This window comes from Rhamphochromis sp. 'chilingali' (genome assembly GCF_963969265.1).
Source record: "Rhamphochromis sp. 'chilingali' genome assembly, chromosome: 2".
Lineage (NCBI taxonomy): Eukaryota > Metazoa > Chordata > Actinopteri > Cichliformes > Cichlidae > Rhamphochromis > Rhamphochromis sp. 'chilingali'.
In genome coordinates this window covers 36,828,578-36,847,275 of record NC_137930.1, presented here as the reverse complement: position 1 = coordinate 36,847,275, position 18,698 = coordinate 36,828,578, and the positions used below count along the sequence as shown (strand labels likewise).

Below are 18,698 nucleotides of genomic sequence, written 5' to 3'. Positions count from 1 at the left end.
GATGATTTGGACGAAACACTGGAGCGATAACTAATCAGTGCTAGCAACACTGTGTAGCTAGCTGACAGATGCAATCCACAGGGATACATGTCAGATAATAAATACCAAAATTTCACTCATCAAACTAAAGACTTTTTGGGTGATCTGTGCCTCATAACAGCCTGTGTTGGTAGTGTAAATGGTAAATGGACTGGTTCTTTTCTTCTCTACTAGAGCACTCAAAGCGCTTTAAAAATATGTATTTGTAAATATGTATTTTGATATAACAGAAAATACATCAACCATACAGGTGTTATGAAGGGAATATTTAATTTTGTTTATTTTTATTTATTTATTTTTTTGGGGGGGGGGGCGCAGTTGTACCAGGCCATAAAAATGCACTTCAGCATGGGGCCAGCCTAAAGTGGTCACGCTGTCTCTAAGGTTGTTTTTCCAACTGGTGTATTTACATCAATGCAGATTACCAACTATATTGCAGAGACTCCTCTTCTAATAGGACATCCCCATAAATCATTAATACAAGCATTGGGACAGTAGGAGGAGATTATAGTGACATAAAAGCTGCTGATGGAATGGGTCAACAAAAACACTATCTAAGGATAGTGTTTTTGTTGACCCATTCCATAGCATTGTTACCTATTGCAAAGTGATTTAAAACCATAAACCAGTGACCAGAACTAACTTCAATAGAGAAAACACCAGAAAGCTGGTTTAGAGGTAAAATAATATGCTGTAGCATGACATAAGGGACTGCACTTTGGCTTTGCGCTGGGCATTTCTTGTCAGGGAAAGGTAAGGATTTAAATGCTTTACAAATGCACATTAGACCACCTACCATAAAAAGAAGAAAACACAAATATTTTAGAAATCTGACAAAAACTTGTTTAAAACGAGAAATTATAATTGCTATTTGTCAGGCAAATAACAAACTGAATTCATGTTTTTCAACCCAAATCCTGACTTCTCTGAATCAGTGAAAAATTATTTGAGCATAAGACTCAATCACTAAAATCTTATTTCCTTTTTTTCAAACAGTGAATTGGAAAATGAATGAATGGCAGCAAAAATTATATTAAAGCATTAAAAATATTATCTCAGTTAAAGAGCTTGTACATACTGGTGGACACACAATTACAAAAATCATTCTGGTAATTACCAATACTGTTCATTTATAAACTTTACAGCTGACTGGATGGTGGTCTTATGATTTTGTTTAGCATTGTATATGTCACTTAATGTCATCAGAGGGAGAAGGTGGTAACCACAATGTCCCCAGGGAAGGAAACATTCCTGAAATAGTTGCAAAAGCTGCCCATGGTGCATTGCATTTCCCAAAATGGTGTCAAAGACAGAGAGTGAGTTCGTTCTCATGCCTCTCAAAAATGTTCTCGTGGATTTCTGCCAGAGAATGTAACGTTTAACCAGCTCAAACCTTCGCTCCTCCCTTCCCGGGCGACTTTGCGTGAGTCAGCTGGGCTCATTACGCACGTTCCGGTGTGCGGCAGGTGTAACTCTGGCCACACCCACAAGGAAACTCCTGTCAGGCAGACTCAGCAGGCTGTCAGTCGGCATCAGAGCACCGCAGAAAGGAGGAGGAACAGGTAAGAAGCTCATAATTTTCCAGGAACACTTGTTGGAGTTTAATGGGAGCGCTTTGGTACAGCTTTTTTTGCTGACACTGATTTCGGGTGAGAAATGCGCTGCTTTCACTTAAGAGAGTTCACGGCTATTTTCCTCAAACTGGATCGCAGAAAAACTAGTCTTTTTTTAAGGATAGGGCTGAGGAACAGATAATCCAGCTGATGCAGGGAAGCACAGAGACTGCTTCAGGTCAAAACTGTGCGCAAAAATAGTTAAGCTAAACTTTTAAAGTTTAGCCTGCGGCAAATGGAGATGCAGGCTTTCATACATTCAGCCAAAGTACATAGTAACATTCCGAATGATTGATTTAGCATGTAGATCTTCAAATAATGAATCTTGAGACAGGCATTGTAAACGGAGAGAAGGTACCGTACAGTTTGATAATCCAATTTCCAATCCAATTTTATTTATAAAGCACTTTAAAATACCCAGCACAGGACCAAAGTGCTGTACAGAAAATAAGTTAAAAACAATAGAATAAAAGAAAACAGCACAAATGAATCAATATAACACATAATACATAAAAATTAAAATAGCCCTATATTAAAAAAGAAAACAAGATAAAACAGCACAGAATCAACTAAAAACAACTAAAATAAAAATAAATAAATAAAAACCAACATCTCATGTGGTGTCAAAGGCCAGGGTAAAGAGCTGCTTTTTCAGGAGTGACTTAAAAACGGGTAGGGAAGACTGTTAAGAATAGGCAATTAATATGGTAATTGAAGAACTATGAAGTAGGATTAAAGCTACTGTTGTTCCAGGAGCATTATGTAAGAGCTGTTCAGAGTTATCAGCATTAGTGTGATAATGTTACCAGAAATCAATAGTCCTCAACTTTTGTGGCCCGCCTTACTGCAGTCTGTGTTTGAGCTTGAGTACTTTTCATGGTGCTGGTATGCAGGTTGTAATACCTGTAGTGTATTAATACTGTGGAGAAACGTGTAAGTAATGCAGATACTTAAAAAAAATTTAAATTTCAATACAATATTAAATACTTTAAATTTGATTATAGAATGAAATATAAAGTGCAACATAGTGCAATTGTGTAGCATCGTATTATACAAAGTCAGCGTGGACTCAAAAGTGGTTACTACAGGCTTGTCCTTGCTTTGTATCATGTTAATGAAACAACCTAAAATTAGGCGCTGGGCTCATTCTCACTGTTGAGCTACATTACACATTTCAGTGTTGAAAAACTTGACTGACATGCAAAGAGCCTTGACCTCGGTCTTTCCCAACACCTTCAGGATGAACTGGAAAATCATGTGGAAACCTTTTAGGAGTCTGAGCTAGAGGAGCATTTAGTGTCTGTGGCTTTGGAATGACAGATTCAGTTTTCATGTGTATTGTGGGTGTGCTGTGTGCAGTTTGTGTCTACATACTTATGGCCAGAAAGTATAGTGTGAGGAGTTTATACTACCTTCCATGAAATCTCAATGTTGTAAAGTGGCATGAAAATATAAGTTTTACAGTTTCTTATCCACCATAATAGTGACTTTAAGCTACGTCTCTGCAAGATCAAACTCGTGTCAGGCATTGACAATAAAATTCCTTTTTCTTTTTTTAATACTGATGATATCTAACAGTTTTCATTTTCTCAAGAGTACTCTGCCCCCTGATAAGAGGCCAACAGAGATGAGATGTTATCTTTATTTCAGCTGGGTGGAGGGCGCTATGTGAACTTTTACTGACTCCACGTGGAGCTGCTGTGTTACTTAACACTTAATTAGTAATAGTCACAACAACAATAACAACACCTAACCAAACCATGCTGTTCTTAACTGGGTCTCTACCCCTGCATGCCTGTTTGGTTGAAGAATTAAGCTGGGCGACTGATTACAAGCTGTGATTGTTTGTGTGGGTGTGTTTATGTGCGTGTGTGTAATCACAGTAAAACACAGTCCTGGAGACACCAACAGTAGTGAGAACTATGGCAGTTTTAAGCCAGAAGATACAACAGGCTAGAGAGAGCAGTGGTTGTTAGGCTAGTTCTTCTGTGAAATAGTCGCCACAAATCGATATTATTTTATCACATTAACAATAATTAAAGGAATAAGTGAGTTCCTATAGCCATTGTGAGCTTATATCTTTGTATTTTTTTTCTAGTTTCTTTTGTTTTTAGCTTGCAGGCCAGCGAGCGTGTTGCTACGCAGCTACTTTTACAGCCTTGACAGCTAGCTTAAGAAGCAGGGATATTAGTTATACATGAGTTGCTTTAAAGGGTGACGTCAAGCACATACAATTAATTATTATATTTCTGAAAGTTCTGTTTTCTCACATATGTTGCAAAATGTAGAAAATGTCAGCCTCACAGAGATGTGCTAGCAGGCTAAAATGAAGTCAGCTTTACGCAGTTATGTGTTAAATATCGGTGTTGTTGTCCTGTGTTCAGAATGTAAAATGTGCTTTCTAAAGCTGGTTTTTCACAATTGTCTAAGGAAAATTGCAGTCATTCATGTGTAAATGTTTTCTTGGCTGAAGAATGCAGAAACTATTGCCAGCTGTTAGCATTACTGATTTTCTTGCTTAGCTAAAGTATCTTTGTATTAGTTCACTTTCCATGTCTTTATCTTTCATTCCATCTTTTTCTGTTCTGATCACCCTCATCTCCTACACAGCTGTGCTTTTTCGTTCACTGTTATCTAACATATTTTTTACTGTTACTCTCAATTTTGCACTATTTTACTCTTGACTCTTCAGTTTTTAGTGTGTGTGTATATATGTTTTTTTGTTTTTTATTTTTTTTTATTTTACTTACACTGTGTAAATGATGACTTGGATTTTCTTGCATGCCAGAAGTTAAGCTTTTTAGTTTTGTTGTATTTAGTACTCTAGTATATGTTACATTATTTTTTGTACATGCTTAAAAAGCTGCCAAAGCTTTTAGCTTACACTATATATGTGTGTGTGTGTGTGTGTGTGTGTGTGTATATGTATATGTTCTGATATATATATATATATATATATATATATATATGATGTGTGTATGACATTGATTCATTTAGTCTAGACACAATGTACATGACAATATGTACATGTTTTTAAAAAGGGTTGAACCAAGGCAATGACTGACCCAACACACCCCACAAGGCATTAGTCATTGCATATTGTGCAGCAGTATTTCTCTCTTTTTCTATGTCAAATTTTGACTTAATCCCTTTTCTCACTGAGAATGTTCCAACAATTCATCATACCTCTCTCTGTTTCAGTCACCCTTTCTCCCCTTTCACTCTCACCCAGTTCCTTTGGTTTCTTAATACCACTTTCTTATCTTTTGGATGTTTCAGTTTTTCCTTTTCATCAGTTTTTCAAACTCAACCATGTGTATGTATGGGACAAAAACATTTAGTTTAATCATGTGTAACAACTTCAACCTGTTTCTGTATCCAGCCTCTGTCCTTCGCACACCCATCCTCTCTCTCTTTAATGCGTTTTAATGGAACTACATTCTTTCACTTGACTCTAGCCCAGGCAGTTAACGAACCAGACCAACAAGAATACACAACTGATCTCTTTCACAGTTTTGCTCAGCACACACCCACCCTACACTCTCTCATTGCTCTCTCTCTCTTGCCTTGTCACTGTTTGTAATGGAGTAGAGATGGGTTAAAATGTTGTGTAAGTAAGTGTTAATGCAAGTCAAAGAATAACAGATTGTAAAAAAAAAAAAAAAAAAAAAAAAAAAATCTCAAATTCTGTGTAAGATCTTTGCTGGATTTTTTTCCCTGTTTCTTAAGGGCATAAATTTCAGACACTGTTTATCTGTGGTAGATAATTTCTTTTCATAAGGAAGTGGAAGGATTGCCACTTCTCTTGTCCTATATTTGTCCAGTTTCCCCGAATGTTTTAAGGAAACACTGCACGCCATGCTGAGATACCACCTTTTGGTGTAAAAATAATATTTTTTCCCCCTTACACTGTATTATCTTTGCCATTTTTCCAGACATTCAGCTAAAGAAATGAGGACAAATAATGTGGCTAAAGATAGATTTCTGAATTGGTTCGTTGCTAAGTTGTCTGTTATGTATAGACACAACACTGGTTTATCCCTTGTGTTAAGCGCGTTTTTTATGCTTGAATGATTCATCGGTTAGTGTTGAGTGGCTTAACAAACAAAGAAACATTTATCCAAAAATGGTCAGGTACAATGACTGGAGTGAAATTGAGTGAAAAGGCAGCCAATGTTCAAATACAAAAGCTCAAAGATTGACTTTTTAAAAAGAAAGGCTCCTTGTAAGCAAAGAAAGAAATGAAGGATACTTTAAGACCTTTGCACAGGACTGTATGAGGAGACATTTTATTTAAATTATATTTAAATTCCTTGTAAATGCACATTTGGATATCTGTTACAGAGAAACTTATCTAGCCATTAGATTATGGTAACTTAATTGCTGTTGACGTGGCCTTCACAGTACCTTTAGCTACATGCCAGTAACACGTTACAGTTGCTTACTACCCACAACACTTGGCCTACATCACAAACAGGTTAGCCGCATTAATTAAAGGGAATGGCTTTAAGAGAAATGTATCCTGTATCTATGGTTTCAGTTTCTCTAGTCAACTCACTGCCAGTGCACAAACCTAACTTTGCCAACACCATCATCAGCCCTGCAACCCACTGCACTCTTGGTGTCACATTTTTGCTAGTTTAACATTAAAATTTATGTGATGAGCTGATAATAATTTGGAGCTTTTGCATTTACAGTATAGTGTAAAATGTCTTTTTTTGGCTTTCATAAATACAAAGTGCTGTTTGAGGGTTTAGACTTGGCTTTAGTTTAAAAATTACAATCAAGTAAAGCTTCATAGCAACATGGCTGAAACTCTGACAATTGTTTCTCATTAACTTTATTGGTAATGTTTATTTTGTTTTCTTCAAACTGAAAAAAGATATTATGGAAAGCATTTCTTAAACACTAACTAGGAAGTCTAATAAGGACGTCCAAGCAGTCTTAAAGAAGTAGCTCAAAGTGATGTTGAATTGACATCTGCAACATCAGTTTGACTTTCATTTTGGAGCATGCTGAACCTGATGTGCATTTACTGGACGAAAGTTTTCATCCCATCCTTGAAGTCTTGATCAAAAACTAAAATGATTTTTTTCAAGACATCAAATTAAAGAAAGAAAAAATGGTTTTGGGCAAATTATATAAAGATTAATAAGGATGTATATAATTTTCATCAGTGCTTTCTAATCCTGAACACATTAGCACTAAGGCTACATTCACATCACATGCTGATGTGGCCTGAATCGAGATTTTATAGCTCCAAATGACTGTGGGAACTAATAAATTACACATCAGAACTGGCTCACTTGGATACGTTTTCCTAGAACGTACTGCACAAGAGATTTACTAAAAACAAATGAAATTTTAAAAAAAAGAAAAAAAAGAATATCAGTAAGGCCTGTATTGTGAACAGTTTCCCAAGCCCATTTGGGACAGTCTCATAGACGATCCCAACTTTCACAAAGCTGGGTGTGTGCGAGAATAATTGAGATTATAGATGATGTCATTGTTTTTAAGAAATTGTTTCTCACCTGTAGATACAAGTCTTTGTGTGTGACTACTTCATTTGCCGAAACCTCCATTACCTTAACGTTTAGCTATGCCATTTAAGTAAGAATGATGACATCAGCATTCAGAAATTCACTTGATGTCAAATCTTTGGTGACAAGTTTTGACATTTTTATTAGAAAGGGCAGTTACAAATTTAAATTCAAGAATGTTTTAATCCATTTTTTTTTCTTGAATTTTCAGGAAAAGGTTTATTTTATTTATTTTATTTTCTTAAGGTAATATTCCAATCAAACATCCACATACTCAGCATTTATAATCAGGATTTTTGATCTTCTAAAGAAAGTAATTATGCACTTATTTTCAGTGTCATGTTTGTGCACAGGTAGGTGAATGCAATTAGGTGACGAAAAACACCAAAGTGTCTTGTCTTATTGAGGTGCATTCCCATAGCTGTTATGCTTTTTTGCTCACAGTGCTGTCTGTCAGATGATATTCAAAGTATGTCTGTGTTTGCTGTCATTCTTCCTAAAGCTTCACTTGTGTTTGCAGAAGTGATTGTACATGTTCAGCAGCCTGACGGAGACAATATGTCAAATACCTGAACCTTAAAAACCATTACGTTGTCTTTTTATGCAGCTCAGTAATCATTCATTCTCCACTTAATGAAATGCACTTGATTAAAACAGTCTGACCGCCTGTATAACAGCAGATGTTTTGGCAGTGTGATGGTCTGTAGCTTTCAACTAACCACAGTCCTTCCAGGAGTAGATGTTCCAACATCTAGTCCTGGGACGATTATGACAGTACAATTAGAAAAAACCTGATCAAGTGTTTCTTATTTCGAAGAGTTTCCGGGAGAAAACTTCCTTTCTTTAAGAAAAACATGGCAGTATTGTTTAGATTCATGAAACGATGTCCTTCAGACAGAGAAGACTGGTGTGGAGATGTTTGGCCAAAACCAAACACGGCCAAAACCAAACACAGATCATGGCCAGCACACTCAGCTGGCCATGATCTGCTCTGTGTACCAAAGTATTTTGGAGTCAAGTGTGAGACCAGCTATCTGACATGTTGGCCCCAATTGGGTCATTCAACAAGAAAATGATCCTAAGCACAACAGCAAATCTACAACAGAATGGCTGAAAAAGAAAAGGTGATGTGACGATCCGGTCAAAGTCCAGAGCTCAACCTGACTGAAATGCTGTGGCAGGACTTTAAGCAAACTATGCACAACCTCAATGAACTGAAGCGATGATGTAAAGAAAACAACCATAATTCCTCCAGAAATGATGTGAGAGACTGGAAAGGTCATATAGAAAGCAGTTACTCTAAGGTGCTAAATGTAGTTCTACAAACTGTTAAGTCATGGGTGTACTTAGTTTCAAAAAACTAGAATCTTCCTTTGGAAAGTTTGTGGAATGATAGCTCGGCTTCAAAAAACAGTATAATTATTTATCTTCTATTGCCCCTAGGTTTACAACAAGCCACCTATTGTGTGCAACATTCATTCCTATTATAATCAAATGTCAAGCTGTCTGGTATGGGAAACACCCCATAGTGGCATCTGGTGCCCATCAATCATTAACACAATGGAAGAAAGAATTTTTTATAAACCCCTGAAAAAAAAAGAAGAAAAAAGATCTCTGTGCAGTTAGTCACTGTGGTTTAAAGAAATGTTCATTAATGACATTTAGTGTTGTGCTAGCTGCCTTTCTATAGAACAGATTGTTTGGTGGCTCAATAAAAGACGTGGAGCTACTGTGCATGTGTGAGAGAGAAGAGAGACACTGGGAAAAAAACTTATTTACTATTTCCATGAAGTGAAAATAAAGATGTGCTTATGCATTACAAATTACTCACTCAATTCATCAGTTTCACAACTCTAAGCCTGCAGTTCCAGGATGATTCAGTGTAGAAATACATCAAAATGTTAAAATAATGTTGTTGTTGTTTTTTTTTTTAAAAACAACAACAACATTATTTTAAAAATACGGCATCTTAACATAAGGCTTGTTCTAGCTCACAATCTTTTAATTATGCACACACAGGAGTCACATAAAAGCATGACTGAATGTGACATTATGCCACAAACTGCAAGTCAACAGTGAATCATGTGAAAGCAGCAGGAAGGAGATGGTATGTTAGGAATCAGGGCGTGAGTTTTGAAGGACAAGATGAACGTACACACACACGCAAACTATTTGGTACCATGTTGTGATCTCCTCGTTTTAGTAACACTATGTAATTCAAATATTACTTTTCTTATTGGAGCTGCGGGTGGACTAGCACTGTGTGCTGGTATCAGTCCTGCAGGTAGAAACTCCCCTTTCTTTGATATATCTCTCGCATGACTTCACACTAGTCTAAGGTCAAGATGGCTGACTTCCTAGAAAATCACTTTCTTTCACTGAGCTGTTTATAACGCAGATAAGTTTAACCTGTCTTTCATAATGCCATTATTGCAGACTGCAGCAGCACCACTTTAACACAAACTCGAGGACTTCCTGTTCTTTTGTACTCACTTGGGTTGCAGGTATATGTGTCAGTAGTCACCTGCTCCCAGTTTTCATGCTAGGTTAAACTAACAGCCTCTCAGCTGTACTAATAATATTTAACATACAGACAAGGGCCATACCAGTGCTGTGTTTTAATCAGGTGATACAGGGGAGAGTATCAACAAGCAGGGGCAGGGGACAAAGAAAACCATAATAAATGATGAAATGAATAAAGCGAACTGCTGTGTTGAATATACTGAAAACAGTAAAGCTAATAGTATTTGCACTCTTAGCTACAGTTCATAGACCTACTTTTAAAAAAAAAAAAGGTTTAATATCAAAATATACTTAAAGTAAAAATACTCTTCATGTGGAATGAGCCCTTTCAGAATCTTATTGGATTGCAATTTTTTGAGGTATTAATGTGTACTAGCGAAAACCTATCATGGTATTCTTCTTTATTTTCATCGGTTACTGCATATAGAAAGACAGGAAAAACAGATGTTCATAAACACCAAACAAATACACATATTTCTTCTTTTTCTCCTTTTCAAGATACGTATTCATTGTAAAAGATAAAGTAATCAGTTACAGGTACTAATAGCCTCACTGTTTGAACACGTATTTACAACTCATTGTAGTTCCAATTTGGACATCACATTAAGTCGATTCCAGTTCTGTGTTCATGGGTCATCTGCAGATCTATGAATTTGCTTTCTAATGTTGTTGTTACCTTTTGTTATCATTACATTATATTAAAAATGTAGCTGTGTAACAGTGTATCTTTCAGCAGTCACATTTCTTTTGTCTGTTGCCACTGTGGCTGCTGTTTTAGCAAAAAATAAGTTTTAAAATCACTGACAGGGTAGTGATTTTAAGCTCTGTGGACACCATACAAACTGAATTGCTTTTAGAGATTATCAAAATAACTTACTATAATGCAATCCATTACACTATCCATTTGTAAATTCAATAAGAAGAAAAACTGCAGTACTGTATAATTTAGCTGAAGTGGGAAAGCTTCACATTCTGGTTCTAGAAACGTCGCTCTTTTTGCTGTTGATTTCCTTCCATTTCATCATCCTTTCCAAAGCTCACACTCGCCTCCATAACATAGTGCTCGGGCCAAATGGTTTCGGTTTGAAGGTCATGAGCGTGTTTTGGAACCCATTTTCTACATCTTGTAAATTCTTCCGCTAATGGACACCTGAGAGTTAATTATTCATCTACATCATTTAGAAACTGCTACAGAGCTTCTCCTCGAATGCATCTCAGTGCATTTTTGCATTTTATAGCTCCTTGTGTTTTGTTTTTGTTTTTTCACTGCAAGTTTTAATGAGTGTTGTTTTGCATTATGCAGTACCTCCAGGCTTCAATTTAGCATCTGGGAAAGTTGGCTTGACTCCAAGACTGTGGTCACCCAGTGCTTATTACTCATTAAGCCTCATCGGAGGGCCGAGTGGGCGCAGGCTGGGTGGGTGCTGGGTGGGAGTTGCAGTGCTTGGTGCATGTTGTTGTTGTGGATGCTCTAGTTTTGAAACTAAACTTGGAGATGAGAAAGTGAAGTGAGTTTAAAAAAGAAAGTGTTGATCATTTGCATATCCTTCTACTCTGTCAACAAGTGCAATATTTTTCCTACACATCATGGCTCTAGAGTAAAAAATTATTGTACTGAACGTGGTGTTAGCTTCTTATTAATTGGCATGTTTATTATTGTTTTCAGGGTAAAACTGATTTTGCTTTGCTTAAACTATTCAAGGGCAGTAAAACTGAAGCTTTGAAGCAAAAATGAAGTAATATATTTCAGCAAATCAGCTTAAAAGCATCAGATTAGTCTCCCAGAGGCTAGATTATGTTAACAATGGCAGCATTTTTGACAAATTTCTAAATGACCAATTTGTCCAACTTCATCAAGGTTAATTTTTTTTTTTAAATGCACCCCACTGACTGTTAGTTGGAAGAGACTACTGTGTGGTTAGCCTTAGGCATGTATGCCAAATAGAATACACATTTATCCAACCTTCATACCAAATTCATGCCAAATGGAAAGTCTTTGTTGTTGGGGTTTTTTCTCACACATAGGCAGGCCACTAAAGTATGTTTGGAACTAAAGAATGCCTCCACTTTACTACTCAATAACCATCTCACTCTTATTTTCAAACATCAGTCGTTGCTAACCTGTTAGCTCTGGCCCATTTCAGCCAGGTCACCCTTGTGGTGGTTGTCAACATCATTCAGCTCAATCTCCAACGCCCATTGTTGTGAACTGCAGGTGGCAACAGTAGTCTTTGTTCTGCTCTGGAGATCTGCTGCAAGCTGCAGGGACCACTCTAACCAGAACCTTCGGCAGGTGGGGAGCTGGTTCATGTGCCACTAAACCGAGCTCGCAGAAGCTGCAGAGCAAAACGAGCTGCCATCACCAGCTGCTGAAATCTGTCAAGAAGTGGGGGAGATGGCTGGCGTTTCCTCTGTTATTTATTCTCATTAAATGTATATAGTGTTAGTTTGTAACTCATTTAAGCAAGCGTAGGTGTACCGCACGTTCATGTACACACGTACCACCCCGCAACCACCACAAATAGAATCTGATTCTAGAAACACTGACAGGGGATGGAAAACAGTCTTTATGACATAAAGACTGGAAATTATAACATATCCAACACACTATTCCAACTGGGCTAGGCTGACTCTATTTGTTGTTTAAAGAGTCAACCCTAAATTCTGATAGGGCATGAGCATTACGTTACATGTTGCTGTGTTGCAAAGCTCTAATTTCATTATGGTCATACGTTGTCATTGCCTTTTTTTGCCACCACCTTGTTAGTATCTGGTTAAGGATGGGCAGCAAAAACTATTCAGATGAGAAGGTGTTGAGTGTGTAACACCTGGAAGTACTGGTAATTCTTATGTTATAGTAAAAATAATTTTTAAATAAAATGGAAAGATGTGTGAAATAATTTTCTTTTACTTAAAGCCTTGAAGCGTTTTGCTCACTACACTAAGTGCTGTTTTATTGGGTAGTCACTCTTAAGACAAACTATGGAACAGTTCTCACTGTAGTATTTGCATCGTACAATGGTTTACACTTTTTGAATTGTGAGGCTTTATGTTTTTCAACGATGCATAATTTGGGTCAGGCATATTCCTTTGCCTGTATTTTGACTGGTCAGTATTGAGAGATTCAGGCTATCCAAGTAGTTTTAAGTACTACTCTTAAATAAATGACTTTACATGCATCACATAGCCAAACGTTACTAGATGGCCTAGCTGAGTTATTGCATAAAGTCACTAATGAAGTCATATGTCTATGCATAATTAACTTCTACAAGTGCTTCATCAGGGGCGTCTCACTTTTCTCTGAGCCTCTGAAGGATTGCTGTGAGACTGCCCATCAGAATCTCTTCTTGAATCACATATTGTCCGTTAGCTGTTATTTTTATCTTATTGTTGCAAGACATTTTTTTAAGCATTTTGTCTGTATTTTGTTGGACGGTTCACATAGAATCAAACATCTGTGTAAATCTGTGATAAAATGTAATCATTCACCTATAATGTGTCTGTCTGCAGACCAAAACTCATGACTGCGCAAATAAACATGCAGACACATTCGAGGACCCACCCTGTGTAGTGCAAACAGAACCGTGTTTTACATCTGTCGCCGGCGTGGGTCTTGGATTGTGTCCAGTTCTTTAGAAGTTATACGGTATAATGTTATTTTCAACTAATTGTGCTTTCAGTCGTGGAAAGTCCCATTATTTGTAAAATCTAAATATATTTATTATTTTTAGCTTTCAAACTAAAGGCTGGTACTTTCACTTCTTCTAATCGGGGACACTCCCAATAGGACACAAGGTTGTGTTTTATGTTCTTGTCTCCCTGAGTGTGTAATTTCCCACTGCATGTTTGGTTTCTTTTAGGTCTACCTGCTGTGTCTTTGTGTTGCTCTACCTGTTTTTCTCCCTGACTGTCGGACAGACGACAGCTCACAGAGGTTTTATTTCTTTTGGATGAGTCTTTGGGAGGAGCTCATCATAAGTAGGTTGCACACCCAGCCCTGCACACCTGTGCATGTGTATGCATTGCGATGCGGTTGGGTGGTGGTGAGAGTGGTATTGTGCCAAACCCTAAAATAACCCAGAGTAATACCTGTATGCAGTAAAAACATACCATTAATCAGTCTGGTGTAGGTCGTGCATTAGGGTAAAAAAGGAAGTTACTGGAAGATGGTGGATTATTTTCAGTAATGGCACTTTATCTGCCACAGTTTTTCCATACATGTTGTGGTAATCTTTAATTAAGTGTTCCCTAGTTTAAGCTGTCATCTGCATTAAGATGCCAAATACATTTTATTTTCACATCATCACTTGACAAATGTATAAAGTTTTCCTTTTCCCTCAGTTTAGAAAGTGCTTCCTGAACATCACCTAGTAAACTGTGTGTGTGAGCACTTTTCAAGAAATGGGGGGGCATAGTGGTTTTGTTGTGTTTGACATGGTTAACGTCAGGGTGACAAGAGATCTGATTAGTTAATTGTTAACTACAGAGGGACAGGCCCACCTATGCTTCAATTAAAAGGGGAAGTGACAGGAAGAGGGCAAATACAGGAGAGGTGGTATTTTGTTTATTCACCTCATTGGGTACAGACAAACTGGTTCTGCTGTTTTATACTGCTGGTGTTTTTACAGAGAGAGAGGAAGAGGCGACTTTTGTTGTGATTTGGCACTATTTAAATAAAATTGAATTGAATTGAAAGAACTGCATGTCCAGTAAGGTTTAGCTGTGATTAATTAATCAACTACAATCCTCAGTACTGGGTTGGTTTCGAACTTGAATTTCTAAATAAGTTCCGAAAGTTTCCAAAGAGACTAAACACTCTGTTTGGTCAAAGTTATGTTGACCTCCTTGTCCTCCGCTGTGTATTTTCTGCATTTCTGCTCCTCCATTGTTTGATCCCAGTTGTTCCAGTTCGCAGTCCAGCTGAGTAGAAATAGAGTTCAAAAATGCAGTAGAAATGTCTGTTGTGGTGTAGATCAGTACCCATTGTAGGCGTTTCCCCTAGAAATCAGGTTGGCAGAAGTGTTAAATTCAGCACAACTGAAACACGTATGTTTTTTGTAGTTTTTAATACATAATGGATGACAGTCGGGAATTTAACTTTCTATTTTCACTGTGTATAGTAAAAACAATGTTTTTGACAGAGCGTGGGAAGTAACAGGTTCTATCTGGTGGACTTACATTAAACATAATAGGCCATTTAATGTGCTAGCAGCCAGCAGGAAAGATCCAGAAACGAGAATTTCACCACTTAGCTTCTTCATTTTCAGATGCAGTGTTAGGTTTCTGAAAACATCTTCACAGTTTTGTTTTGACAGAACTACAATTTTAGAATAGAATAGAATAATCCTTTAATTGTCCTACAAGGGGAAATTTGGTAAATTTTATTAACAATTTGGTAAATTGTATTAACAATTATAAGACAAGCCTTAAACTTAAAGACATAAATGTAGTTTTATCTGACGGAGGTCTTTATTTTGAAAAATTAGAATGACATTTTTAGCATTAGGAGTTAACCAGACTATATTTAAAGAAAAAACACATGACTTGGCAATTTTGTAAATTAACATAATCGTTACACTGTTAATGAACTTCGTCACTAAAAGTTGTTTCCATAATGAAACATTCCTCGTCAGTAAATGTTACTGCAAGGCGTCGCCTGCTGTTCACTCCCAGTTTAAAGCTTCTGGTGGCTCAAAGTGCATCAGTGCACAAGGTGACATACCAGAGCTGTGAGTCATGAATAAGGCGTGCTGGGTAGGAGAGGTTTCCTTGTGTACAGACATAGTTGCTTGCTGAGCAACAAATATCTGCAGTTATCGTGACAGTGCATGCCCATAGACCTCTGACCCTTTTATCTGATAAAATGCCTCACTTACAGATTTTAAGATTTTTTTTTCCTAAAAAGAAAATTGTAAAAAAAACAAAAAGAAAATTCATTCTGAATAAGCAACTATTCACCATGATATTCAATATTAAGAGAGCTAGTGTCAATGACAAAGGTGATGATGCGTGATTCATAACTTCCTGTGGGTGGTAGAGTGTCTCACCTGATTACATAACACAATATTATTGGTTTAAACAATGAGATCTTAAAAAAATATCTTAGAAGCGATCTGAAAAGAGGGAAAGTAACACTCTTATCAGGAAAATCTTACTTTCACTAATGACAGCGTTTCATATGCTCCTGGAGCAGGGACAACTCTTGACTAGGTTGAAGGTTTTATGATTTCAACTCTACACTGGACTGCAGGTTAGTTGAATTCGAGCTAACTCATTTATGAGTAAAAGTGTTCTGGATTTTTTTTTTTTTAACAGAATCGGCCAAGACTAAATCAGAGTCAGAGTAAAGCTTCAGCAGGCTTATAGCCTATTTTAGCTCATATAGGTTTGGTTTAATAGCACATTTGTGTTTACAATTTATGGTTTAATGTCCTAAAGTCAATTTCCTCCAGCAGCTGTTTTCAGGAAACAAGCTTTTAAAAGCAGTCGAGTGCAGGAAGGGGTCAAGGGGGCCATGTGTGAAGTGGCTGCTTGTATTTTTTGTAAACTTAATCACATGACTACAAACACAAAGGGAGACTGACAACATGGATAAGCAAAACGATCAGAAAGACATAGAAAGTGACCTTAAGCAAAATCAGCACAGAGGGCTTTGAAATGACTACAAAGGGATGCAAAAAGCAAAAGAAGCATGACCGACAACCTTAAAGAGACAAAATAAGAAATGCCACCTGATACACAGAGACGTACAACGGGAGTGAATTTGGAGCTGGCATTGATGAAGTGTAAAAATTCATGTTTTCCTGAGGAGTGATATAAGGTAAGCAGACTGTTCCTTTAGATCCACCTCTATGATAAAATCTACACACATTTACACAAGGAACAGAAACGCATTAAGTGGCTTTGCCCTGACATTAGCCAGTTTTATTACTGTCTCTGAAGGATGAACCTGGACTTTATAATTTCAGTCCAACTGCAAAATCTGGCAAGGTCTGGACTTTTAATCTTGCTGCTTAAATCTTATTGTGTGCATATGATTAAAGAGTCTTGAAAAAGGAGGGGGAGGCCTTCAGAGGTATTGGGAAGAAGGCCTCACCTTCCTCATACCTGCATACTTATAAAGGTGTGTCTATTTAACCTGCTACAGTCATTAGACCCCACCTAGACACACCCTGGGGACTCCCCCTGACTTTGAGGGGTCAGGGCAGGAACTGGTATTTGTGACATGGGTTCTTGTACTCTTTAGGATATCTAAATAATACCTTTAAAAACTGATCTGCATATGAAATACAAGGTCTGAAATGCCTAACCCATGATACTAAAACTTGCATTGTCTTACAAATTGGACCAAACGTGTATTACAATTTAAATACTGGTTTAGCTGAAGTTTTGTAACAAAGTTTTAAGTCTAGAGCTTTTTCCTCCCTCTGTATCGCCCTCAAACACACACACATAAGAGGCTGAGTGAGCTAATCAATCAAGCCCACAATCCGTGACAAACCTTGGCTGGAGATTAACTGACCAGCTCACATTCTCTCTCCACCAGTCTCTCTAACACTCTCTCATCCTCTCTGTCTCAGAGGTTGTAGTTAGGGTCATCTCCATGTACACAGTAGTGCAGCCCACCCACTAACACATACACATGCAAACACAGAACCCCCCTGTGGTCTGAGCTCAGTCAGGAAATGAGTTTTGAGCCCGTCTGTCATCATGAGCACTTCTCTCTCTCCACGTCCTGCAGTGAGTACTTATGAAATGTTTCACAGCTGAAAGCTAAAGTGTGAGATAATTAAGAGAGTTCAGTTTTACAAGTTTGGTAGCAGCTCGTTTGAAGCTGTTTGTTGAAATGTAAGGCTTGATCAATGAAGAATTTACCTTACTGAATCTTTTGCAGTGATAAATATTTGATGAGATACCTCAGAGTGAGACATTTCAGAAAATGTTTTTTTTTTTTTTAGCTACAAAAAACATTTCACAAGTGACAGTTGTGTATGTTTGCTCACTTGGTCAGTTACCAAGGGGTGCCCGCAAAGGAAGCAATTTGCTTTTACGCTTTGCTCGCTGTTTCTTGCAAGCAGACATTTTGGGCTTTGGTTGCTTACGTAACCCTCTAACCTTTTTAGTACCTTGTCATATGTCAATCAGCTGTCTCTTTAATTCACATTAAAAGTCTCTGTGATTGCTTGTTTCTGAGTTGAGAAAGATTTACTTGGACCTGCCCACTTTATGTTGCCAGTGGATCTATCTCCTTGAGGTTGTAAATGACATTAATTTTCAGTGGTCTTTTTTTCACTACGTTGCTGCCCTGTTAGTATTGAAAGGGAAAATAAATTGTGATTGTCAAATTAGCTATTTAGCTAGCCTAGAAATAGCTTTTAAATTCAGTATTATAAAGCCTCAGCTAAAACTAAGCTTTTATTTATTTTGCTTTATTCAGGACGGTGGCGCAGTGGTTAGCAAACTAAACAAGGTTCTTAGTTCAGTCCTACCATTGTCTGTCTCTATGTGTTAGCCCTGCAACAAACTGGTGACCTGTTCACAGTGTACCTTTCCTATCAACGAAGAATGAGTGAAATTGCTTTCCAGCAGTGAAATTGTAGCTTGTAACACTTTGCAAATGTAACGTTAGCTGCAAATGGCTAACGTAGCCTAGCCTCACGACGCCCCAAAACACTTCTCTTAAGGTCTTCTCACTTCTGTTGTCGGGTGAAATCGGAGACAGAGTTGCATAAAAAAATCAAATTGTGATTAGTTTGGTTGCTAGTAGATTGTCTCCTGCAGTGTTTGTGGACGATGTCAATTACATTCTGAGCAGTAGTGAAATTTCAAGTTTGATAAAAACTGGAAAAGGAGTTTGAAACTTTTGTCTTCAAAGTAAAAGTTGTGCCTTACTGCTGCAACCAGTGTGTTGTAAAAGTGGCAAATTTTACTTTCATTTCATTTCAGCTTTGTTTGTTTTGCACTTTTTACAATTTTAAATTGC

At 37.4% G+C, this 18,698-nt stretch overlaps 1 protein-coding gene across 1 annotated transcript in view; it reads left to right on the top strand.

Annotated features, from left to right (window-relative positions):
• Positions 1-1,336: 1,336 nt before the first annotated feature.
• LOC308384080 (uncharacterized protein) overlaps positions 1,337-18,698 on the top strand; it is a gene marked incomplete at its 5' end in the record, with an annotated part of 57,095 nt that continues 39,733 nt past the window's right edge. Inside the window, 2 exons of the mRNA XM_080862412.1 lie at positions 1,337-1,355; positions 1,531-1,601. Of these exons, the coding sequence (XP_080718538.1) occupies positions 1,337-1,355; positions 1,531-1,601 (90 nt within the window). The remainder of the gene's footprint in view (positions 1,356-1,530; positions 1,602-18,698) is intronic.